The following is a 26,496-nucleotide window of genomic DNA, read 5'->3' on the forward strand; positions in this document are numbered from 1 at the left end:
CTCACAATAGCCAACCCGGAGACTGGACATTGAAGACTGCTAATGAGCACACACCCGGCCCCACTCTTACCGGCTGATGTTTCCGCTTCTCATGGTGCTTCTTTAGCATGATCTTCAGGTCACTGTCCCCCAGTTCTATCTTATCTGAGAGGAAATGAACCAAACCACATGCACTAGGGTCATTCAGCAGGTGATGCTGACATTTAAATCTTTCTGGTCACCTGTGATATTCAAAACGAAGGTATTTCTCTGAGCCTCCCTCCTGCGGGCTGTGTACTACAAGTAGCATCAGTCTTGAAACTGTCGCAGGGTCAACTCTTCAGTTTTTCTATACATTGGTCCAGGGGTCCTCAAACTTTTTAAACAGGGGGCCAGTTCACTGTCCCTCAGACCATTGGAGGGCCAGACTATAGTTTAAAAAAAAACTATGAACAAATTCCCATGCACACTGCACATATCTTATTTTGAAGTGAAAAAACAAAACGGGAACAAATACGATTATTTGTATTTGCATGTGGCCCGCGGGCCGTAGTTTGAGGACCCCTGCATTGGTCAATAACCATGACCTCATTTCCTTAGCTGCTCCTAAAACACGTTCAAGGTTCTTAACATTCTTCTTTGATTCCTATCCCAATTAAAATTCTTCTCTGTCCTGGCCGGTGTGGCTCAGTTGGTTGAGTGTCATCCTGTGCACCTAACGGTCACCGGTTCAATTCCGGTCAGGGCAAATACCCAGGTGGCGGGCTTGATCCCCGGTCAGGGTGCATGCAGGCGGCCACCAACCAGTGTTTCTCTCTCACACCGATATCCCTCTCTCTCCCCCTTCCTCTCTTTCTCGAATCAATAAAAACATTAAAAATAAGTCCTCCTCTAATTTCACCAATGTTCTGAGAAACTGCCATGGCCCTGGCTGCCCCTTCCGTTCTATCACTGAAATGTCCCTTAGTGCTGCCATTTTAAGATTCTGCTTCAGCCCAAAACAAGAGCTGATCAGCTCCTAAGAAAAAATTCCAAAGCAAAGGAAGGCAGGCCTACCTACTTGTAAAAAAGTGGCATTGTACCCAAACGTCTCCAATTCTAAGGAACACTGCTTTGCTTTCCTGGCAGGTAAGAACCTGGCCCCCACCTCCCTCCAAGGGAGTCCTCCAATCTACCTGCACATTTCCCAGAATGCAGCAGCCGCCGCCGAGACCTCACCTGCAGTTTTCATGTCTGTGGTGGAAAGCGTGGGCACCACCCGCAGGGGCACCGCGGGGCTAGGAGAGCGCGCTGGGGAGCTCGGGAGCCATGAGCTGAGATCTTCAAAAGAAAATGTTTCTCGTAAATCCCACGTGGCCGTGGACTCCAATAGGGAGATTGGGTAAGTGGCCATTTGGGTTCAACAAGGGCAAGCCAACAACAGGGAGGCCAGGGTTCCACCATTCCTTCCTGACCCTTCCCCAGGCGAGCTGGAGCACTGAGGCCATTTAAACGGCTCTTCCGGGAAGAGACTTCACCAGTGATGGGTCGCACTGCAGCAGGCCAACAGCCACTACTACTCTCCTGTGGGGGGAAAAGCAGTTCTCTCAAGGGGCACACGGGGACCAGACAGGCCCACTGCGGAGAGCCCTGCCATGCAGGGGCCCAGCTCACCTAAACCAGTGCCGAGTACCCATCACAGGTAAAAACGATAGGCAGTCATGCCCCACCTAACAGGAACGCCCACCCCCCCGACAGACAAGGGGACGGCTTCTTTGCTGGGGAGATAAATGGCTACCGCTGGCTCCAACCACACAAGCTGCTGGAGTAGCTCCAGCACCTCAGCCACTCCCAGTGCCCAGGACACTCACCCTCTTCATCGGACGACAGGGCCGTGTCACCACACTCCTCCTTCACTTCCCTCAAGACCTTCAGGTAGCGCTGCTGGGTGCGCCACTCCCGCTCCTCGGGGGTGCGGGACGGGGAAGGGCGCTTCTGCCGGAAGGAAAGGGCCGGGCCGCTCCGACGGGCCATTTCCAGGAGGTCCTAGGAAGGCCAGACGGGAGCACGTCAGCGCTGAAGCTTGTTCTGGTACCTTCTCTAAGTCTACATTCTCTTCTCTTCATTGGTTAATAAGTTCCATTCCTTCCCTCCAGGTTACAAAAATGATGTGTATGTGATTATGCCCAATAAAAACAGCCTATTTTGATTATTGCATGGCAAATACTCATTACACTAGAGCAGTGGTCGGCAAACTGCGGCTCGCGAGCCACATGCAGCTCTTTGACCCCTTAGTGTGGCCACGAAGTTTCAATCACATTGTACGTGCGCGCCCACACGTGGTATTTTGTGGAAGAGCCACACTCAAGGGGCCGCAGTTTGCCGACCACCACACTGGAGACCCAAATATTTCCATACTGAAGCTTAAACCACTGAAAGCCAGAACTGTCTCGAAGAATTAGCAGACTGGTCCAGCCCAGGTGCACTGAGGTTGGCGCACTGCATACCCCTCAAGCCTCTCAGAGGCCCGAGTATCCCACACTCCTCCCCTAGAGCAGCCTGGTTCCCTGAATGAGCCGTGATGGAGCCGAGAGCCGTTTATTTATCGTGGTATAGACTGGAGCTACAATATGTCATCCATTTTAAGAGGTACTTTTTCCCGTTTTAACATCTCTGAAATCAGGGTACATCTTAAAGTTGAACATAAGAAAGAATAATATAGCTTAATTGTATCATAGCTTAATTGGTAGCATTTTTTTTTTCTTTAGTGGGATCTTTCGTATTTTACACCTGAGCCACTTCTTGAGGTCATGAAACCTGTGCGTTCACGCCCGTTTACTTCCATTCCCGAGATCACTTACACTCCGGGAAGCCAGAATCTGCTTCAGCAGCCGGTGGAAGTACTGCTGCTGGGAGCTGAGGTACCGCTTGTACTGCGACTTGAAGCATAGCTGCCGATACTTGACCACCTCAGGGTTGAAGTGTCCATCTTAAAGGAACAGAGGTACAGTATATACACATCAGTCAGCAAACATTTAATGTGTGCTGGAAATGTGGTCAACTCTACTGAACTGGGATATATAGTATTGGGGGCGGGGGAGGAGAAAACCTTTGTGTATGTGGAGCCTTACAGTCCCGTGGGAGAGACAGCAAATAAACAGCTAAACAGATAACAGTCAACTCTCTCAAGTACTATAAGGAAGTTAACTCCAGAGAACTGAAGGGTAAGGAGAGTTCAATCAGGAAAGGGATCGCTAAGGAATGACGCATAAACTGAAGCCGGATTAAGGCAAACGCAGCAAAATATCAACAACTGATAAATATAAGTGAACGTTATGTGAATGTTTGTTATATTATCTTTCAACTTTTCTATATGCTTACAAGTTTTCAAAATGAAAAACTGGGAGGAATATATGCCTGGCTGGTGTGGCTAAGTTGGTTGGGTGTTGTCCCATACACCAAAAGGTTGACGGTTCGACTCCCAGTCAGGACTCATGCTGAGGTTGTGGGTTCAATCCCCAGTAGGGGGCGTACGGAAATGTCTGAAGACTAAAGCGGAGTAGGCGGCAGCTGAGAGCGTCACGAAATGACCTGGGAAGGTGACCCGAGATCAGACCACAGAAGCTTTTAGGTCATGCGTGGGTTTTATCCTAAATGCAATGAAGGTTTAAAGCAGAAGAATGACATGGCTGGGAGCAAGAGTGAAAGAAAAACGACTGCAGTGGTCTAGGTGTGAGGATGGTGGCTTGGTCCCACGGTCTCCCTCCATATTCAGTAAAAGCCGAGACCCTACAGATGGCCGATACGGCCCTTCATGGCCTGTCTCATGCCACCTGTGGCCTCACCTTCAACCAGTCCCCCTTTTGCTCACTCTACCCGACCCCCACTGGCCTCCATGCTGTTTCCTGAACAGGCCACATACCCTACTTCCTCAAGGCGTTTGTATTTAAAGGTCACCTGTCTGCAATGCTTCCTATTAACACCAATATTTTTATGGCTTGCTCTTCCTCCCTTCATAAAGTTTCTGTTCACGTGTCACCGCGCTGGAGAAGCCTTGCCCAAACCTAAAACAGCTCCTGCCCAGACTCTAGTCCCATTACCCTTTCTTTTATTTTAATATATCTTATTGATTTTTTACAGGGAGGAAGTGAGAGGGATAGAGTTAGAAACATCAATGAGAGAGAAACATCGATCAGCTGCCTCCTGCACACCTCCTACTGGGGATGTGCCCGCAACCAAAGTATATGCCCTTGACCGGAACCGAACCTGGGAACTTTCAGTCTGCAGGCCGATGCTCTATCCACTGAGCCAAACCGGTTAGGGCACATTACCCTTTCTTATTCTTTGTAGCACTTAAACCAGTAAGCATTTGCTTATTTATCACCTATTTTTCTCTATTAGAATGTAAGGTCATTCCTCTATCTCCAAACCACAAAGAATGCCTGGCACAAAGTAGCCGATCGGTAAATAGTGATTAAGTGAATGGAAGCAAGAGAGACGTGGGATACGTTTTTGAAGGAGAAAGCTCAGACCTGCTGGGGCAGGAAGCAGAGCAAGGAGAGGGGAGCCACTGAGCACCGTACCAGCCCATCCTACTGTTTTGGGGGAAAACTTGACAGCAAACTAGACAGTGGTAACATTACACAGGTCCCTGACTTGACCCTCTAAAACCAAGCAGCTCCCACGGAGGCCCCGGGTTTCAGTGAAGTAAACCTCTGCCAACCACAGAGGAGAATTCCTCACACAAACAACCCACCTAAGGAGAGAGCGCGAGCCTTAAGCCCTTAAAGCAGCGGTTCTCAACCTTCCTAATGCCGCGACCCTTTAATACAGCTCCTCATGTTGTGGTGACCCCCGACCATAACATTATTTTTGTTGCTACTTCATAACTGTAATGTTGCTACTGTTATGAATCGTCATGTAAATATCTGATATGTAGGATGTATTTTCATTGTTACAAACAGAACATAATTAAAGCATAGTGATTAACCACAGAAACAATATGTAATTATATATGTGTTTTCCGATGGTCTTAGGCGACCCCTGTGAAAGGGCGTTCGACCCCCAAAGGGGTCGCGACCCACAGGTTGAGAACTGCTGCCTTAAGGTAATGGAAGGTCTGAACAAGCCTGTTTCTCGCCGGGCTTCTCAGCTGTCAAGTGAGTCAGTTCAACAAAACCCCGGGAGACGCACTGCCCTTTCAGGGCCTCCTGCCAAGCAGCCTCACCCCAGCAAGGGGGAGCAGAAGCGGCTTCCTCTCTTCCCCTCTCCAGGACAGAGAGAAAACTGTGACTTAGGGCGGCTCCAAAGCCTCTTACAATCCCCAATGTAATGACTGATCCAGGAAAGAATCATTATTGGGTGCTAAAACCAGAGTATCATGTGGTCCCGAAAAAAAATAAAAATAAAAACACCTCCCCTCGCCCCCTCCCCCAAAAAAGCATTTCCATTTCTCTATGTTCTTCACATAACATTAAATACGGTTATGTCTGGGTGGTAGGATTAAGAGTGATTTTATTTTCTCCCTTGATTATCTATATTTCTAATTTCTCTATAATAAATATATATTGTTTTAAAAGAAAAAAAAAAAGAGTATCCCGTGGTCCCAAAGCATCACCCCACAGATTGCTTCTTATATAATGAATAAAGGTCCCTTACAATCAGTAGGTCTGGCAGACATCCCTTAAACAAGGGCTCACACACGGCATCACCAACAACGGAAAAGCAGACATCACCTGCCTTCTGAGATGACAGTGGGAAGAAATAACATTTCCCATAGAGTGTTCTCGGCAAAAATGTTTAATCCAAACCTAATCATGAGAAAACAAGAAGACAATTCCCCAGAAAACAGGATGTTTTACAAGTCAAGTAAACATGAGATCCAAACACAAGGCATGAACCTTGAATTGGTCCTGGATTTAAGAGGCAACTATAAAGGCCAATTGGGAACTGAGATAATTTGCATGTGGGATACTCTGTGATAAATTTTTTGCTCAATGTACAATGTCTTGGGTGTGATAACAGGACTATGATTGAGTGAGAGAATGTCCTAGTTAAGAGATACATAGATGCTAAAGGGGTTGGCGGTAGTATCACGCTTTCTGCAGAGAAGTGTATGTAATTGAAACACACACGTACATATATGTAATACTGCAAATGGTAAACTATTACTAAAAATTACTTAAAGACTAGTCATAAAGGTGCCTATAAAATGTTGGTATTTTAATTTATTTTTGTTAATCCTCACCCAAGGGTATTTTTTCCATTGATTTTTAGGAAGTGGAAGGGAGGGAGGGGAGAGAAAGAGAAAAACATCAACTGGTTGCCCCCCGCAAGTGCCCCAACCGAGGCTGGGGATCAACCTGCAACCCAGGCACATGCCCTTGACCGGAAATCGAACTTACGACCCTTTAGGGCTCGGGCTGACACTCTAACTAATGAGTCACACCGGCCAGGGCAATGTTGGTAATGTTTTATTTCTTGATCTGGGTGGCTGTTTTATACAGCTGAGTTCATATTCTAACAAATCATTGAGCAATACACTTATGATTTATATATTTCCTATGTAAGTTTAAAATAAAAAGAATGGCGTAGGCAGCAAGTGTTGCACAAGACCAGTCTGCTGAGTCGGTATCTATAATAATAAAAGCGCAATATGCTAATTAGACCGGACGACCTTCCGGACAACCTTCCGGACAAAGCCGGACTGCGAGGGAAACCCAGGTCCCAGGTGCCTGCCGGCGGCCGGAGGGAAGCCTGGGTTCCGGAGGGAAGCCGGTGCCAGCAGCCAGGGGAAGGAAGGCCTACTCGTGCACAAATTTCATGCATCGGGCCTCTAGTCTGTACATAGAAACAAACAGGCTGAAACGAAGACCTGCACATAACTGAACGCGTCCCCGCCTCCCACTCCTCTCGAAAGCCGGCTGAGCTACGCACCTCGGAAGAGCTTCTGGGCGATGTGCAGAGGGTTCCCGAAGCGGAAGTTCTCGCCCCTGAACAGGGCCAGGAGCAGCTGGTTCTGCTGCTCAGCGCTGTCCTCAGGGACGTGGGGCAGGAACTGCTGGAGGTGCGCGCGCTGCGAGTCACTCAACACCTCCTGCCACGTAGAGAGGCTGACCACCTCGAAGAATATCTCGGGCTGGAACGAGGGGAAGCAGGAGGAAAGTCACCGAGAGAAAAAGAGGTTTCTAAGTTTTCTGTGTGTGAGTGATAAAATACGTATGACATAAAACTTCCCATTTTATCCATTTTTAACTGTACAGTTCAGTAGCACTAAGTACGTTCACAGTCGTGCAACCATCACCACCATGCAAGCTTTAAGTGTTTTTAAACAAACTAAAATTCCACTGATCTTTACTCAATTCTCAAAACTTAAGAGATTCGTAAAGACTATCTATAAACCAAAGTCTTATACCCAACAGTGAGTAACCCAGAGGAAAACAATCTCAGTAGAGAGAACCTCTATCTGGAAACCATTTCTGCCAGCAGGGGACATGATGGCAGACATCCGAGTTCAGCAAAGACAGGTGGCAGGAAAAAGTTAATAGGGGGGGAGAGAACTTGAGAAGTTGAGGTCACCTGCTCAGAGTGAGACGCGGAGGGATGGAACTCATTTTCAGCTCAACAATCACATACTGGACATCTCCTATGTGCTACGTACTAAGACAGACTAGTACTGCAGACATATTGTCTGGTTGTGGGAAATATTACACAAGCAATTACGACGCAGCTTAAGAAGTTTACCTAAGAGCACACAGGAGAAGCACACCTCCCAGACTGAAGGTTTCAGAGAACACCTACCAGGGGAAGTGACATTTACGATAGTGAGGGATGTCTGGCCGGCATGGCTCAGTGGTTGAGCGTCGACCTATGAACCAGGAGGTCACGGTTCAATTCCCGGGCGGGGCGTATGCCCGGGTTGTGGGCTCAATCCCCAGTGCGGGGCACACAGGAGGCAGCCGATCTATGATTCTCTCTGATCATTGATGTTTCTATTGCTCTCTCCCTCCCTCTGTCTGAAATCAATAAATAAATATGTATTTTTTAAAGACAGTAAGGGATAAGGAAAAGAAAAAAAGATTGAGGCAAGAGGGTAAAAAACCCAAGAACAAAAAAAATTCAGGCAACATGTGGCTGGCACAAGGACAGGGAAGGAGATGGGGAGCAACCAGCAGGAGGAACAAGGGACCTGTGAGCATGCTCAGTGCTTGTGCCTTTACCCTTTGGCCAATGGGGAACCCTCAACTGTCTCAGCACGAGTGCACCCAAGCACCTCCGTGTCCAACATCTTCCCCTGCAAACCTGTTGGTGCTCACCACTTCATTCCCAGCATCTGTGTCTGGCATAAAGTAGGTGCTTAATGAAACAAGTGTTTGCTGACGGAGTGACACAGGAGATTTACTTGAAAGAGCATGCAAAGGAAACATGGAAGGATCTACAGCAACTCAGTGGTTGTTACTTCTGGTGAGAGAGGGGATAAGACAAGGGCAGAGTGGCAGCTTTAATTTCATCTAAAATGTCTGATGAATTATGAAAGAGAAATCTGAACCAAATGTGACTAAATGAAATTATCTCCTAAAACTGGATGATGCTCAGATGAATGTCAGCTTTATGACGCTGCACCTGTTTGAAATATGCAAAATAAACCAAGACAGAGAAAACAGGTGTTCCAGCACCTAGAGTCTTCCACATACTAAGCACTTAATAAATGGCAGCCATCGTAACGATGATGATCACAGCGCCCGCCGTGAAAGTGGTCACGGCACGCTGACATGCTTTCCCAGGGCACATGCTAATAACTGATGAGCTGGCTCCTTATAGCCAGAGAGGGCATGTTTGGGTTTGGTTTCATGCATCACAACATGGGTAATCCATGTATTGTAAACATACACATAATCCTCCTCTTTAAAAATCTTCTTATTCATTGCTGAAAATTAACTTGTTAAAAATAGGGCTTTATAACATAGTATCAAGTTATTAAACATGCAGAATGTAGCTTATAATTTCTTCCTTAAATCAGAATATTAAATAGACTCTCCACAAAAAATGATCACTCTGGCTGCAGTGCAGAAAATGAAACAGAAGGTAGCACGAGCCTGAAATGGATTAGAATGGCTGCGGGGAAGCTGAGAGAGGAAAAGATGGCGATGACATAACTCACATCCTCCAGAAGGTCCTCCGGCAGACTAACCCTGGTGTCCCCCAGGAGGCAGTCCTCCATAATCCGTGCGCCATGGCCGTCTCCACACGGACCCAGTTCCAGGGGGTCCGTCAGCATATGGTCCAAGGAATCCATTTTTTATGTTCCACAGGGAATCTAGACAAACACAACAGGCAGTCATACCTTGAGACAGAAAGGCAGAAATCCGGGGGACCTGGTGGACACACTCCTTCAGGAAATATTGTGGCCAGAAAATATTCCATCTCAAATCCACTCTTATCCCTTATCTTCACACCCTAACTACAGCGGAACAGCTCTTCTTCCTCCCTCCCACCACTCCATATTCATCTGAGCTCTCAAATTTATCAGACCTCTTCTAACTCCCAAATTTATAGATTTTCTAACTTCACTTTACACATAAGCAAAAGGAGACTCGCTGAACGGATCAGCAGAGCGCGTAATTTAGACTTCTAGACTTCCCAGGCCAATAGTATCTCCACTATAACATAATTTAACAATGGTTTTTTTTAGCAATTAAGCCTTTGTTCTTCCACAAAAGAAAATTCACACAGACTAACTAATAAAGCTCAGACACTAACAATACGTTATTTAATGAGGGCCTACCAGCTGCCAGGGCTTTTCATATATCTCATTTAATTCTTACAACTGTGAAAGACGGGGTTATTACAGCTGTTCTACAGACAGTAAAACAAGGACAAAGTAGATAAGTAACTCGCCTAACCCCAGGGATAGGACTGAGACTCAGGTCTGCCTGGCTGCACAGCCATTTCTTAACACAACACACAATACACCCTATCTAAACCTCCAATTTAAATCATGAAAAGGGAGCATTTTATGATGGCTTTATTCATCCAAATAAACTCTAGAGGCTTCAAGACCCTGACCGTGACCATCTGTAATGTGGAGGCCAACCCACCTTCAGTCGGTCCATCCGATTTTTATAACCATGTAAATGCAATGCTATTTTTCTCCTTCCTGTAATAACTGAACACAGCTGGCCACCTTTAGAAAAGTACATATTAAAACATTTCACAAGCCGAAACCGGTTTGGCTCAGTGGATAGAGCATCGGCCTGCGGACTGAAAGGTCCCAGGTTCGATTCCGGTCAAGGGCATGTACCTGGGTTGCGGGCACATCCCCAGTAGGAGATGTGCAGGAGGCAGCTGATCGATGTTCCTCTCTCATCGATGTTTCTAACTCTCTATCTCTCTCCCTTCCTCTCTGTAAAAAAATCAATAAAATATATTAAAAAAAAAAAAAAAAAAACATTTCACAAGGCTGAGGGCTAGAATCCATGTAAAGCGGCGGCCACCGGACTGAACAAAGCTCTCAGGAACAAGGAGCTTGAACTCCATCACTGGAAGAACACTGGCTAAGTCCATGCTCTATTTCCTATTCCTACCAAACGGGCTAGCAATAACAAGCACAGTAAAATGGAAAGAAAAAAAAAAAAACAGACTACAAACCAAAACTCCAAACTTCTAATCTCAGTGACTCTGGACAAATCTTACCTCGCCAGGTATCAATTGACGAAGGGTAGTTGGACCAATCCTGGATTCCTGCAATGAATAATCTCTAGATGGATGAGTTTCCGCGACCTAACGCAGTCACGTAACGTAGTAAGGCAATGACTTCTCATTCTGAAATTCTCAAACGATAAAACGGCAAACCTGTAAATTTACTATTGAAACGAGCACCTCCCCGCTAAATGATTTCCAGTTATCTCGAAGAGGTTTCAGATCTACCTGAGACCCAGCGGATGCGTTAGTGTGGAACCAATCAGCTGTGTACTCTGCCAGCCATGTTGCATTACAATACCCTGAACATCACCTGCGCTAAATGACTGAAGCAGGTGAGCAAGCACAAGACATGTGTGTTTAACAAACCTTTGAAATAGAAAAAAAAAAAAAGTAGCAGCAACCTGATGCTGAGGATCACGTCCTCATTTAAAAGCACGGACATGCAGCACGGTAAGAGCTGCAAAGCCAGCGTCCCACCTGACTCTTAGGGGGATCACCTGTTTCCCAACTTCCGCACAAGTGTCTGCAATTGTGGACGTGGAGCTGCATTGAATCTTACCCAGGGGCAACCTTTGCCCTGCTGCTATTCTAAATAGGCTCTCCAAATACAAAAAGCAGGCAGCTGCCAGGGACTGGCACCCCGGAAGCCGAGGATTTCTAAGTCTTGCGGCGTCTGGACCTCTTTACTAGACCAGGAAGGCCTCTCCCAATGGCCTTTCCTCTGCACCAGGGCTAACCGACCCTTCCTTCCCCCCCCACCACCCCCCCCCAAACAAGCTAAACCTTAGGCTCCTTCCGGGGCCACCCCTGGCTCCAGATCCCTCGTCCCTGCTGCAAAGCCTCCCCTAGCCAACCCAGCCCCAGCCCGAGGCCCAGGTCCCGCCCTTCCAATCTGCACCTCGGCGCCCAGGTCCCTCCGCCCCAACCCTAACCCCCTCCCACCCGGGCCGCTAGCTCCCACGGGCCCGCTCCCCGCCACTTGCCCACCGGAGCAGCGATCCTCGGAGACCCCAGCACCTCCCTCCCTCCGCTCCCCCGCAACCACTTAACCCTGTCGCCGCCTGGGGCCCGCCCTCACCTCGGCCGCAAGCGCGGGCCTCGTTGTCCGCTGCGATCCTCGGCCCGCGGGCTCCAGGACGCGCTCGCCCTCGCAAGGCGTCTCTATGCGTGCACGCTCCGGGCTCGGGCGGCGGAAGGGGCGGGGCCTTAGATCCGGGGGGCGGGTCTTAGAGGGGGCGGGGCCTGGGGCGTCGGGGCGGGGCGGGGCCTGCGGGGGCGTGTCTCTGGGAGGGGCCAGGACGGTAGAGAAGCGGAGCGGGACCTGGGGCGGGACCGGAACTGGGGCGGGGAGGGGCGGGCCGGACCTGGGGCGGGGCGGGGCCTGGAGCGGCAGGCGCTCCCTCCGTTGTGTCTCAGGATGCAATTTGCAATCAGCTTGAAGGTCGCACCTGGTTTAGAAGTTTCTGGAGGGCGGAGGCGGTGTCGGTAGTTTTTACCTGGCCGCGAATTGAGGCCCCAAAACCCGAGTCACTGAATGCAGTTTTATTAGGTAAGGTTTGCAGAGAGCATACCTTGCTCCAGGCACTATGCTAAGCATTTTCTACCCACTACCTTTGTGCTACAGCTGCATTTTTAGTGCTATGCACTATTTCCATTTTGAAAAAACAGCGGTTTCTCGAGTTTCATTGAGGAGAAAGGGGACTGGAGCCTATTCCCCCGCCCCCTAGCCCCCCTCTCCCCCCCACCCCGTGTGTTTCCGTTTCTCCCTCCCTACCAGGACCCTGGATGTCGGAAAAAGTATACACGCTGAAGAAATACATTTTAAATTAAACTGGATAACGTTCCTCTTGTTAAGAATCTGTGTCTCTTTCTTCTTACTCACTGGCTCTTAAAATAGCTTCAGACTCCACAGCTACTCCCGTCAGACGTGCAGAGATCATCTTCAGTTCTCTCTTTATTTTATACTAGGGGCCCGGTGCACGAAATTCGTGCACTGGGTGTGGGGCGGGGGGGGGGGGGTGTCCCTCAGCCCAGCCTGCCCCCTCTCACATACTGGGAGCCCTCAGGCGTTGACCCCCATCACCCTCCAATCACAGGATCAGCCCCTTGCCCAGGCCTGATGCCTCTGGCCTAGGTGTTCGGCCAGGGCAGCGGGGACCCACAGCTGCAGCGGCCCCGCGATTGTGGGCTTCGCTTTAGGCCCAGGCAAGGGACCCCTAGCTCCCGGGACTGCCAGCTTCGACCGTGCCCAGCTCCCATCGCTGGCTCCACCCCTACTTCCTGCTATCACTGGCCAGGGCGGAAAAGGCACCTGATTCTCTGATCATGGCTGGGGGGCGGGGCAAAGGCGGCCTCAGGGCCGCCTTTGCCCCGCCCCCCAGCTCTTAGCTCCCCCCTAGGTTTCTGATCACTGTCAGTGGCAGGGGGCTTCTTCTTGCTTTCCCTTTTGCCTCCCTGCATTGTGCCTACATATGCAAATTAACCACCATCTTGTTGGCAGTTAACTGCCAATCTTAGTTGGCAGTTAATTTGCATATAGCCCTGATTAGCCAATGAAAAGGGTATCATCGTACGCCAATTACCATTTTTCTCTTTTATTAGTGTAGATAAAGTTTTTAAAAATATGTTTATTGATTTCAAAGAGGAAGCGAGAGGGAGAGAAAGATAGAAACACCAATGATGAGAGAGTCATCCATCCGCTGCCTCCTGCACGCCCCCCACCGGAGGTGGAGCCCACAACCCCCGCATGTGCCCTGACAGGAAATCCAATGGTGACCTCCTGGTTCCTAGGTCCACGCTCAGCTACTGAGTCACACCGCCGGGCCTCAGTTCTCTTGCTCAGATACAACCATGTCAGAGAAGCTGGAGGGCCCCCAAAAATATCCCTCCCTTTTTGGAAAGTAGAAGTTTAAAAAAAAAGCCTCCTCTCAGCTCCCTTGCTGGCTGCAAGCCTGCCCTTAGTTCCTGTTAGAAAGTTGGTAGGTTCTTCAATTAGAAACCACCAAGTGGCAGAAACCGGTTTGGCTCAGTGGATAGAGCGTCTGCCTGCGGACTGAAAGGTCCCAGGTTCAATTCCGGTCAAGGGCATGTACCTGGGTTGCGGGCATATCCCCTGTAGGAGATGTGCAGGAGGCAGCTGATCAATGTTTCTAACTCTCTATCTCTCCCCCTTCCTCTCTGTAAAAAATCAATAAAATATATTAAAAAAAAAAAAAAGAAAAAGAAACCACCAAGTGAATAAACAGAAGAACATCATTCCACAGTCGTCATCCACAAGTTCTCTCACAGGGAGTCTGAAGAGACCACAGTGAATCAAAGAGTCAAAACACTGTAAGTTGTAATAGTAGAAAAAAAAAATTTAACAGTCTCAGTAGCTCTTGAAGCTTCACACATACAAACAAGGAAGATGTTTATTTAAAAAAATATTTATTAATTTTTACACCTGCTGAGTAGCACAAGACTATTAACACTATAACTCACTGAATGTACAATAAATGTTCACATTTAAATAACAGGATAGGGTCAACATTTTCAACCCGGGGGGTCGGCTTTAGCATCACATCAAGTGCTTCTTAGCCCTAAGAGTTTTTTGAAAGGATAATTGGAAATAAAAAAAAAACACAACAATTCAAGAATCAAAATAATAGATTTTTCCTGGATAACAGGAATTTTACATGATAAAATGTCTACTATGTGGGCACAAATCAAGCAATAAAAATGTAAAATCTATGTTACTCCAAAATTTACACTGCACTGATTGAAGTCTACAGTGCCAATGTGTCTTAAGAAACAGAACAATATAAACATTGGCTACAAACATTTCCCCCCAAAATTGGGTCTTCAGATGACTTATACTCTGCCATCTCTTCAAATCCAAGTCCTTTTGAAAATTTATTACCTTGGATGGATGTGCGGAATACCTGATCTTAAAGCAGTGTTATTTGGCTTGACTGCCACCTGCATCTCTGGTGGATAATACACAAATTAGTTTTAGAGATTTACTTATTCCACATAAGAACAAAAGAAAGAAAGAAAAAACAAACAAACAAACTTAGATAAGAAATAGACAAAGAGGTCCTTCCACATTTCCTTCTGTGTATTTTAAAACTTGAAATAACTGGTATAAAATGAACATTCCATTTAGTGATAGTTTTCTATGTTAATCAATGTTACTCCTGAGGTGAGGAGGGGGGAGGTACCTTGCTGATTCAAATTAAAAAGGACCCAAGAGTGCCAAATTGAAGGTATTAAAACTAAACTGGGCCATTGGGAAAGTGTAGTATTCTTCACCTAGCACGTCATTCTAGACTGGATCCTAGGATATGCACAATCATTACAATGTGGGACTGGGACCCAGAGTCTCTACTTCGTCATTCAGGGTCAATATTTTCTATTAAAAATATTTACATTACCTCTTTGTTACCAAAGATAGAGTCCATGTTCAGTTTCTACACATTTCCCAAATAACTTTCTCAAGTTTTCTTAGAGCCCAAATTTTCAGGGATAACTTGATAAATGAGGTCTCAGAAATAAAGTGCAAAAATCTACATATTAGTAAAGTTATTTCAGTAGAATCATTTACTTTTCAGAAAAGTTATCTTTACTATAAAGAAGCTACTATACTTAATTGATAGAACCAGTTTTTACCCAGAAATGTAAATAAAATAAATGAACTTCATTTGAAATTTAAGTCAGGTCTTTCTGTTCTGCAGTGAGAAATTCTACCAGCAGTAATTATTCTAAAAATGTGTTAGTATATCACAAAAAGTTGTTAAAATACATACTGATCTCTGCAGTGTTTTCTGTGTATAATTGGAATGTATAGTAAAAAGGAGGGAAATGTTTTCCCCCACTGAATTCATAGCTAACAAAGAGGAATGCATATAAGCAAAACTATCACGGAGGCAGATTTTTTTTTCCCTTTCCCTACTGATAGTGTAATAGTCATAAAGATCGGATTTCTTCCAGATCCCTTAATGCAGTGATTTTCAACCAGTGTGCTGCAAGAAGAATTTTTAAAACATTCAATACCTGACTATTTAGTCAGGGGCACTGGCCTCTTCTCAGATTGTCAAATAAAAAAATGACAACAGCCAATACAACAATAGCTGTCTGGTATGAAGGCTCTGCCTTGAACCATAAATATAGTGTTCCCCCCCAAAAATGTATACACAGTTGAATAGCTGATAGCTCAATTTTGCAAAGGAGATGTATTATAATAAACATTGCCTTTATAATAATCCAAAGTAGGTGTATACATTTTGGGGGGACACCCTATATATAGATCATGTAATAATTAGTTGCACCTTATTGGTCGCATTGCATAATAAGATTTCATCTGATTGGTTAGTTCTTGATACCAGAAATCTTTATATACAAGCAAAAAGGTAGGTAATTATTATTATTATTATTTTTTTTTGGTAAATCAAAATTATACCTTTTTTGTCAGATTGGCAAAAAATATAGTTTTTGGTGTGCCACAGAATTTTAGTGACTAGTTGATATGTGCCGTGAGATGAAAAAGGTTGAAAATCACTGCCTTAATGTATTATAAATGGTCCCCATGTTCTTATTTTACCCCTAAGTGTGAAGTTGGTCATACCCAAGGGTCCAGATGAGTTATAGTATGTTTAAGGTAAGAGTGGTAAGAAATAAGGAGGGCCATCTTTCCATCCAACCTTACAGAATGTTCATTTTAAGAAAGCATTAAAAATTCTAAAATACACTGAATGCTGTGGGCGAGGGCCGAATATACACCTGGTAAGAGAAAGGAATTCAGCCTTTACCAATGAATGGTATGGATCCTGCAAGGCAGGACAAGGTTTCAGTGCTTCTCACTTTATATACATGTATACCGTCTCCGTCATTTCACTTGGTACAGCTATCTCTAGTATCTCCTTATTACAACCGCATCAGAGAATGGTGGCAATGCTTTAACGCAGAAGTTTACATTCTGCTGACATCAGGCAACCTTTTTATTACAGGGAGTCCACCGTTGTGGACTAATAAAGTAAGATCCAGCAGAGCATGGTCTCTTGGCCTTATGTGCTGAGGACAGTATCTCTGGGAAGTACTACCAACCGCCCAACAATGATTTTTTTCTAAAAAGGCAAGTTGTTGTTTTTTCAATCAGCAATAAAAAAAAATTTAGGCGACAGTTTTCCCTTGAGAACATCACTGTCACCCTTTGTTTCATCATTGTTATTTTCAGAGTCAATAGGCCCCCTTGGTTAAGTTCCCGCCAACTCAAAAGATGAAGCAGTTCTGACCTAACATCGACCCATAAAATGCCCCTTCTCCTTTGGTGCCACGGCTTGGAATGAAGCCCATGGCCGTGGACTTGTCACACCCTTTCTCCACCTTTGGGACAAACACAATACGCCACGTAATAGCTCCACAAAGGAAAAGTAAGGCTTATCAATGTATTAAAAAAACAACCCACGAACAAGGTAAAATGTCTCCATCTTGAACTCTACTTGCCACTGAAAGATCTCCATTCCACAACAGCAACTCCTAGGGTCCCAAGAGTCAAGTTGGTAAAGGTGGCCTTGATAAAATAAACCCCAGTCAATTGTACGAGTGTCCAAACTGTAACCTCCAAACTCTTGAGTGAATGACAAATCGTAAAAAAGAGTTGTAAGTGTCAGAAGCTTTCCGATTTATGAATGAGAAAAGACATGATGTGACTGTGGGTTCTAGCTCCAGGGTGGCACGGCAGTTAAGGTTTCGTGATATGCACTTCCCTGCTCCCGTTCCCGTTGGTGGTGGTGGTAATGATGTACTGTGTGGGCTGCTGTTGGCTGGTGGTCTGGGGGTCCAAGTCACTGTGCGGAGTTGGCTGAACCTGGACTGCCCCAGAAAGGGCAGAGGCTTGCTTTTCCTCCAGCTCCGGGTGACTTTCTGACAACACATAATGACCCTAGAGCAGGAAGAAAGGATCCTTAGAAATCTGAGGCCTAATGGGGGCAGGGGGTCCTGGGGACAGAAAGGGGGAGGAATCTGTAAAGAAATGTGACAAGGGGAACTAAAATAGACACATAGGGGAGGTGCCCTACCAAAGTGTTTTGGGGAGAATGGGTCAGTCACAGTAATTGATGACAAAGGTGACTTAGGAAGGGTCCTTAGTTATTCTACCAAAAGATACAGTGAGAGACAGAGGTTGGCATCACAATGGTAACCTACATGGCAAACAAAACATTTGCCCTTGTACTACTCTTAAGAATTTAGATTTCTAAAATAAGATTGCTATCTGTCCATTAAACTTTGAGATTAATATAAAATTGATCAAAGAAAAATTATCATCTAAAGCAAGCATGTCAAACTCCAAGGCTTACACAGGCCAAACAAACGAGGCATGTGGCCCTCGGGCCGCGAGTTTGACATTTGATCTAAAGTCTCGTTAAAGAGGCAGAACAGCCCCAAGACAGGTAGTTAAGATCAACTGTTCCCAGACTTCAGAATTTCAAACGCCGGCAAAATTAAAAGTGATAATAAATGTTTCCAAATGTTATCTTGCCAAGCAAAGCCATTTTTGAAATGCTGCTGTCCAACGAAAGACGCTTTAACCCTCAAAAGCATAGGAAGAGCACAGTCTTAGAATAAAGCCCTTACATTGAATACATTATCTTCTGAAAATATACACTGTCTCTCTATTTCCTCATTTTCCTAATAATGAAGTCTCCCCCATAGACTGCAGCTAGCTATATCCTCACATTAACATTTTTAAGAAAAAATGTGGACAGAAGGGGGATTAGCTAGCTTCTAGGCTGAGAAAAAAAGGGAGTCACAGAGCAAAGCTGGTGTGGCTCAGTGGTTGAGCGTCTACCCATGACTCAGGAGGTCACCGGTTTAATTGCTGGTCAGGGCACATGCTTGAGTTGTGGGCCCAATCCCCAGTGTGGGGCATATAGGAGGCAGTTGATCGATGTTTCTCTCCCATCGATGTTTCTATCTCTATACCTCTCCCGTCCCCTCTGAAAATCAATAAAATTTTTTTTAAAAAGCCACAAAGTTTGAAAACTCAAGCATTGGCCTTTTCAAGCAATGCCCAGAAAAAAAGCCATAGCCAAATACCCATTTGATTGATCTAGGGCGATATGCTCTGAATCCACGCTCATCACACAACTATGATTATGATTTGGTTTCCCACATGGGTCTTTCTTTAGCAGGAGGTGTCTGGTTCTCAACCTAGGGTACATAAGTGGACTTCCGAGAATCTATGAACCCCCCAAAACATACATTAAATTTGTGTGTATGTATATTGTGGTGAGGGAGGGGGCATCCTTGGCTATAATTCGATTCCCAAATAAGTTCCTGGGTAAAAAATGGTAGAGTCACAGGAAGCAGAAATTTCATTGATCATTACCATTTTACATTAGTTATTGTTTTCGTTGACAATAGTGTTACTCTGGATTACACATCTCTCCTCAGTCTGGTTAATGTGAGTTTGGATGCTAAAAAATGAGTGAGCTCTCAGTATGCCTTGAAAAAAAAAATCAGGTTTTTGAGGCCACTAGACTATCCTGCTATGCTTTGAGGCCTCTTGGGAATCAGTCTTCCCCTGGAACATCCTGCTATTCGTATCCACTTAAGAGTATTTTCCTTAATTTAAATTTACATACTCTGTTTTCTAATAACTTAGAGGCAGGCCAGAATAAACCAGTGAAGATAAAAACAGAGGTAGCAGCTACAATCAATGTTGACCTGCCCAATCTAAATATAGTAAGCGAATTTATGGTAATGTTTTTCACCCTGGGATGGCTGAATTGTTTAAAATAGTTTGAAAGAGCTCTATAATAGATTCATTATGCCATTCTCTCCCAACCCAAAGTGATAACCAACAGTAATGACAGCTCATCTACATTCCAAGGAGCACATAAAAAGGTGATGAATTATGAATCCATATGTATATGGATCTAGGAGGTTCATTATAATTATACATAGGATAGATATTTATTGATCATTTACTATAGCCCAGCCTCCTGTGCAAGGCACTGAGAATAAAGAGGTAAGGACCAAGACCCGGCTTTCAAGGAATTCATCACCTACTGAGAAAAGATAATGAAAATAAACTGTGACAGGGTTAGAATACAGCTCCACAAGTTGTAAGGGGAGCACAGGAGAGGTACTTCTAACTCAGACATTGCAGGTTGGGGAGCAGAAGGCAGGGGAGGGGAGTCGGGTGCAGTAGGGTGGACAGGAAACCCCTCGCGAGCGCACAGCTTACCGGAGTCACCGCCTTCACTTGGCCGGTTGTGACTGGAGTTGCCACCCCGCTATCGGTAATCACAAACTGTCCTGGGGGGAGCGTCATCATCTGAATCTCGGATGCTGAAAAACAGGAAATATGCATATTCCAGTGGTCTCAGATTTTAATACAAGTTGTAGACAAAAACCCTAACATGTGACCACCTTCCCCACCGAGACACTGCCATGGATTTGCTTGCTGAGAGAGTCTTATGATGACGTGATTTTTTGATATAGTAAAAGCACCTCTGGCACGAACTGCCCACATGAAGGTTAGAGAGTTACCAAATATTGCAGGCGATCAATGCACCTCCCTCAACTGTGGCTTCTGAATATCCATAAAGACAAATACACAACAGCTTTTTAAAACCCTGAAATCAGACACAAAAGCTTACCTGTTAGCTTAATATTTTTATCTCTTATAGTCACATCTGAATGAGTTGCATAACGTATCCATTATTGCCCACTAATCACGAATCAACCAAACTTGAGTTTTATTTCACCAAAGTTTACCCGAGCACCCAGTTGAGTCTCTGAGTAATATTTTCTACTAAAAGGGACCAGAGCTTCTTGGGAAAATGGCTGGTTCCAGATTTGGGGAACCTAGAACATGGTGTCACATCAGCACGCAAGATACTACAAGAGACTACAGGATTGTGTAGAAAAGATACAGGAGCCAATCCAAAGACACTCCCAGTCAGCATGGCTCAGGGACTGAGCATCAACCTATGAACCAGGAGGTCATGGTTCGATTCCTGGTCAGGGCACATGCCCAGGTTTCGGGCTCCACCCCCCAGTGTGGGGCATGCAGTAGGCAGCTGATCCATGATTCTGTCTCATCATTGGTGTTTCTCTCTCTCCCTGTCCCTTCCTCTCTGAAATCAAAAGTATATTAAAAAAAAAAAAGAAAGAAAGAAAAAAAAAAGATGCTCCCAGTAGCTAAAGATGGGTAATCTGAGCGTTAGTAAGGATAACCGCTGCAGTGATCTGGAACACGTCAGCTGTGTTGAAATCCACGAGCACATGACAGCACTAACACACACACACACATAGCCCTCATTGGTCTACTGGGTAATACTAGGAAACAATGCATGAATTTGAAAATTGGCAAATAAAGGCGATGAGCCAGGTATTTCAAGCATTTATCCTGCCATTACTGCACAAACTGTACCTCCGAGTAACCTGCTCATTAAGGTAAAATTGTTTTCTTCATTGAAGTTTCCTAGCTAATCCTATATAATAAAAGCTTAATATGCAAACCGACCGAATGGCAGAATGACTGGAGGAACAACTGGTCGCTATGATGCACACTGACCACCAGGGGGCAGATGGTCAATGCAGGAGATGCCCCCAGCCCGCAGGCCCCAGGCCAGCGGAGGAAGGTGTCAGCGAGGGCTCCCTGATCGTCCCACCAGTTGCCCCACAGATCAGCCCTGATCGCTAACTCAGGCCTAGGGACCCTACCTGTGCACGAATTTCATGCACCAGGCCTCTAGTTCGTGTATAAAAATGACAGAATCAGCCTAGGACCACTTTACCATCCCTAATGAAATAGTGGGCCAAAGGGAAAGTGAGACAGCAAACACTGTGCCTCCTGATGGACGCACACGGCCAGCTATGAAGTGTCGGGGACAAAACTGAATCTGATTCCAACAGGGCCTCTAGATCTAATTGCCAGCCTACAGGGAATAAAAGGGCCGGACACAGGCATCTTAAATGATCATACAGGGATGTCAACAGCAAAATCCATGTGGGATGTTGAGAAATGTCAGAATGTGAAAAATTCTACAGGTCAAATGACCCACCTTCTTCAACACATAAATTGTAACTTAAAAGAGAGAGAACACATATTAAAAGAAATTCAAAATACAGAATTAATTATAATGTCTGGCCCTTATTTGGAACCCAGTTTGGACAAACCAACTACTAAAATTTTTGAGACAGTCACAGAAATATGAGCCCCAACTGGATATCTGATGGCATCAAAAAAATTACCGTCATTTATTTTTAGGGGCAGTCATGGTACTGGAGTTGTGTTTTTTAAAAGTATATTCCTTTGGTTTTAGAGACACATACCAAAATATTTGTGGATGAAATGACATGGATTATTACCTAGTTGGAGAACTGGGAGAGAGGGAGAGAATGATGAGGGGACATGGGGGTGTTCAGTGGAGATAAAATTGGCCATGAGTTGATAACTGCTGCAGCTAGATAATGGGTACAGGCACATTCATTACACTATTCCTAGTATATTTTTCTATCTTTTAAATTTTTTCCCTAAAATAAAAAAGTTCAGTTCTACAAACTTTTTCTTCATTAGAATGCTAGTTCATACTATTATCACCATGACTGTCTTCATCATTCCGTATTTCGTCCACAGGAATTAAACTGAGTATAAATGCCAGCCTGTTGACCAGGATCCCACTGATGTTCCCATGACTAGAAACTAGACTCAGGCCTCGTAGTGCCCCCCAATATTTAAGAGAATGGACTGTAAAAATAACTAAATGGACGGGGTGGAGCCTAATTCCATATCAAATCTATATAACATAGCCAATGATCAAACACAACAGAGATGAACCCCCCCCCCCCAAAGAAATGAATAGTAGGGGAAGATCATCACTGGCCTTCCCACCTTCCCAGTCCCTATCCCTCCTAGTTCCCTGTTCTGAGGCCTCTAGTCCTGTTCCTCCTACATCTTCAGTCACAGAGGTCCGTACTTTCCAGCTCATACCCAAGGCTGTCATCCCCCAGACTGTCACCTGTTCTGAACTTCAGCAGCCAGCCTTTTACTGCTTCTGTAGCACTAATCTCGGGGTTTTGAAAGCAACTACTCATATCTCTCTCTCAAGCAGCTAACGATCTTTTGGAGCCAAAGACAATCTCCTTAGGAGAGGCAGCCCAGCAGGGTGGTTTGGTATAAACTCTGGATCCAGATTGCTGGGTTCAAACCTCCATTTACAAGCTATGTTCCTCAGACAAGTTCCTCCATGCCTAAGTTATCTTATCTGTGAAATACAAATAACTATTGTACTTATCTCATAGGTTGTGGATACTGAATGTGTATATACGTGGCTTAAAAACATTCCTGGCACACAGTAAGAGCTTAATGAAAGCTGGCTAGCATTATTATTGGGTGGTGCTAGTGATGTGAATATTAACCTTTTATATACCCAGGATCTAGCACACTGGTGGATATGCAGACACTCAATAAATACTGGTGGAAGACATGAATCAATAATCGACAGATCCTACAACCATCTATTCTACTATTTAAATCACCTGCCTACACTTATTCCAGCAATATTCCTAATGCCTCTGAAATGCGTGGCTCTCTGATCAGGATGCTACCTTGCATTCTGTCATGAAACTCATTCAAGTATATGCTGAATGAAGAAAATGGTCAATGAAACTTTAATATAGAAAATCCATTATAAAGCTGATGAAATTATGGCCCATGGCTGCAGGTTCCCCACCGATGACCTGTAGCTTTATCCCCTTGTTTCTTTTTATTTTAATGACTTTAGCGAGAGGAAGGGAGGGAGAGAGGGAGAACAAGAGAGAAACATTGATGTGAGAAAAAAAAACATCAATCAGTTGCCTCCCGCAGGCGTCCTGACCAGGGATCAAACCCACCACCTGGGTATGTGCCCTCACTGGGAATCAAGCCGGCCGGACACCTTTTGGTGAACAGGCAGACACTCCTACCCACTGAGCCACCCGGCCAGGGCCCTGTTCTCTCACTTACAGTAGCCACGGAAGGAGTTCCAAGTGCTGGGCAGGTACGTGTGCTGCACAGAGCTCTGCTGCTGCTGGGGTGCCTGGCCTGGGGCCGAGGAGCTGCCTTGCATGTGAGAGGGGCTGAGCCCTTGCTGAGACTGCTGGGAGGAGGGGCTCAGCGGCTGCCCAGCCACCTGGAGGGAGAAAGCGAGAGTAGAAAAATCATGAATTCCCAATATAGCGAAGGCTCATAAATAAGTCAGGCTAGTATGAATTCTAATACTGAAAATACCCCTGCTAAAATAGTAATATTTTAAATACAAATAGGATCAATGAAAAGTAATCATAACAAGGAAATCCTACTTCGTTTTCAAAGGATTATCTCCAAGAGTATCTTGTTAGAAAGATAAGTGAGTGAAAATATGATTTTCTGTCTTACACGAAGTGAGAACAATGGAGAAGCGAACTAACCTGCCTGCATCACAAAGCTAATCTGTCGCACAAACTGAAGTCCTACTTCCCACTGAAGTGAACAGCACAGACCCAGCGTTAGCGGAGCTGAGCACAGGGCGAGGTGCAGATCCCACTGCGGAGCCCACTCCTGTCCCCAGGGTAAGGCCCAGGCTCCCAGGCTGCCCCTCGAGCCTTCCATACTCCAGCTCCAAACCACCTTTCCAGCTTTTTTCCCCCCAAACACCATTTCCTGTTACTACCGAAACAGTTTTATGTAAATACACAGTGTCCCATCTCTGTGTCTTTACTCGAATGAGACCATATTCAAGTCATCATGCCTTCCCCAAGTACCCCGTCAAAATCCTACCTCTCCTTCAAGACCTAATTCAAACACCACTTCTACAAAAATGTCCTAAACATAATCTTCTTAATTCCCAGAATTTATCTCTATAGCCATCTCTCTCTTAGACCCAGGCCAGGGGGACCCTTATTCGCTGTGCCCTCCTCCTACTGGGCCAAGTGACCACGCCCCCTGGAATGTGAGGGAGCCCCTTCCAGGCCCCCCTTAGGGGGCCACACCCCCCTTCCCTGTGGAAATGGCCCTGCACCCACTTCGAGGGCCTGTACAAGTCTCCTCCTTAGGCCTGTCCTGCAGGGGTCCTGCCTCCTCCATGTGGGTTTCAGTGGTTCGCAACCTTCCTCATGCCGCGACCCTTTCATACAGTTCCTCATGTTGTGGTGACCCCCAACCATAAAATTATTTTCGTTGCTACTTCATAACTGTAATTTTGCTACTGTTATGAATCGTCATGTAAATATCTGATCTGCAGGATGTATTTTCATTGTTCGCGACCCACAGGTTGAGAACCGCTGCAAGGGTTTTTGGGCTCCTGAGACCGAGGGGCCTCCCTCTACCGCCCCCACCCCCTGCCCCCAATAAGCAGGAAAGTAGAGACTGTGCATATATACCCCATGGATTTCCACAGAATCTAGAAGGACAAAGAGCTAGCAAACAAGGGAGAAAGCCTTCCTCCCAGTTTCCTCCTGCGACAGCCCGGCAGGTGCTAGAGCCATTGTGGTGTGTGGCAGAAAATACTATTGATTTCGAACTGGCACTACCCACGTATCAGGTTACTATGATCAATGTTACTTCACATACACGTCTCAATTTTGTCATTATAAAAGTGTATGTGTCAAGTAGGAAGACAGAACATATTTTAGTTAATGGTCTGTTAGCTTGACTCAAGATTTATAAGTGCTCCAGCCCTGGCACGCAGGTCTTCATCTGTACTCTTACCCTGGGGCCTGTGAACACCAGGGGGGCCTCCGTCCACGTCCTATGCATGCACGTCCTATGTTATCCCCCTACGAGAATCCACGCTCCTGCGGACAAGACCTAGGAAAGCTTCCTGCAAGCGATAGGATTTCCTAAATATTTTAATGGGTCTCGCTATGCTATCTTAACAACAGACTCAATCATCCCAGCTCAATAGTGTTCCTCAAAGTCACTGCTCCAAATGACAGGAACAACTTAGCCATTGCAGACGTCCATCCCCCAGCCATTCAAAAGAGGAACAAAGGCCATGTCGTCTGCAGGATGTCCTATCACAGGGCCCGTTGGGATCGAAGCTGATCACTTAACCTGAGACCATAATACCAATATTAAGGTCCACGCTAACAATAGCTCGGTAGTCAAGGAGACCAGGTCTGAAGGGAATGTCTCTTCACTCATTAATTCTTCCGGGTCCCCGGGTCACACTCATGTCCGTGAACCGTCTACGCGTCGTGTACCTGGGAGGCTGGGGCCGAGGCGGCGGGCTCGGTGACCTGGATGTGCTGCACCTGGATGGCGTGCTGGGTGTAGGTCTGCGGGTCGTGCAGCTGGCCCACGTCCACAGTGGACTGCTGAGACTGGTGAGGGGAGGTGGCCTGGGGGAGGCAAACACAAATCCATTCTGATCGAGGCGAAGGGGAGTCTTTCCGGAGAAGTTCAGCTCAACCAATATCCCAACAGAAACACAGGAAGAGGGGGAAGAGAACTTTAGATCCAACGCTTCGCTCCCAGGGAGCCCACACCTAAGCTGAGCTGGCAAACGTCAGGGGAAAAGGCAGTTTTCAAAACGACGCTTGTAAAACAGGGGCCACTAATGCTATTAACTTCTGAAAGAGAAGGAGCCAGAAGAAATATAGCTCTTAATAAAAGCTGGATGAGACGCTCTCCGGAATCGGAAATCTTTCCCCTTCAATTTCAATTAAATGTAATGACCTACCCTTTATGAGATAAAAGATATCACGGAAGAGAATTGCCTTTTAGCTTGTCTCGACTGAACCACTAGAACAGCCGTTCGTAACCTTTTATACATCGCAGGCATCTTTGAAAACCGGCTAAAGTCTGAGCCCTTTTCCCAGAAAAATGTA

General features: G+C 45.8%; 2 protein-coding genes across 10 annotated transcripts in view; both read right to left on the bottom strand.

Moving 5' to 3' along the window:
- The window catches only part of NFRKB (nuclear factor related to kappaB binding protein), a 33,169-nt gene extending 21,299 nt beyond the window's left edge, over positions 1-11,870 (bottom strand). For 3 of the 8 annotated variants that reach the window (XM_059677189.1, XM_059677191.1, XM_059677185.1), the window contains exons 1-8: positions 11,738-11,870; positions 10,651-10,787; positions 9,119-9,274; positions 6,895-7,096; positions 2,820-2,947; positions 1,830-2,004; positions 1,198-1,335; positions 71-144 (exon numbers count right to left, since the gene is read on the bottom strand). In XM_059677189.1, coding sequence (XP_059533172.1) covers positions 71-144; positions 1,198-1,335; positions 1,830-2,004; positions 2,820-2,947; positions 6,895-7,096; positions 9,119-9,253 — 852 coding nt within the window. In that variant the 5' untranslated portion in view covers positions 9,254-9,274; positions 10,651-10,787; positions 11,738-11,870. Of the gene's footprint in view, positions 1-70; positions 145-1,197; positions 1,336-1,829; positions 2,005-2,819; positions 2,948-6,894; positions 7,097-9,118; positions 9,275-10,650; positions 10,788-11,737 lie in introns of those variants that run through there. The other 5 variants (XM_059677192.1, XM_059677190.1, XM_059677187.1 and 2 more) reach the window with 4 other exon arrangements.
- A 2,198-nt stretch (positions 11,871-14,068) lies between these two features.
- The window catches only part of PRDM10 (PR/SET domain 10), a 79,110-nt gene continuing 66,682 nt past the window's right edge, over positions 14,069-26,496 (bottom strand). For both annotated transcript variants that reach the window (XM_059676931.1, XM_059676930.1), the window contains 4 exons: positions 25,870-26,007; positions 23,654-23,819; positions 19,886-19,989; positions 14,069-17,578 (listed from right to left, as the gene is read on the bottom strand). In XM_059676931.1, the coding sequence (XP_059532914.1) occupies positions 17,378-17,578; positions 19,886-19,989; positions 23,654-23,819; positions 25,870-26,007 (609 nt within the window). In that variant the 3' untranslated portion in view covers positions 14,069-17,377. The remainder of the gene's footprint in view (positions 17,579-19,885; positions 19,990-23,653; positions 23,820-25,869; positions 26,008-26,496) is intronic.

This window comes from Myotis daubentonii, chromosome 19, assembly GCF_963259705.1.
Source record: "Myotis daubentonii chromosome 19, mMyoDau2.1, whole genome shotgun sequence".
Classification (NCBI taxonomy): domain Eukaryota; kingdom Metazoa; phylum Chordata; class Mammalia; order Chiroptera; family Vespertilionidae; genus Myotis; species Myotis daubentonii.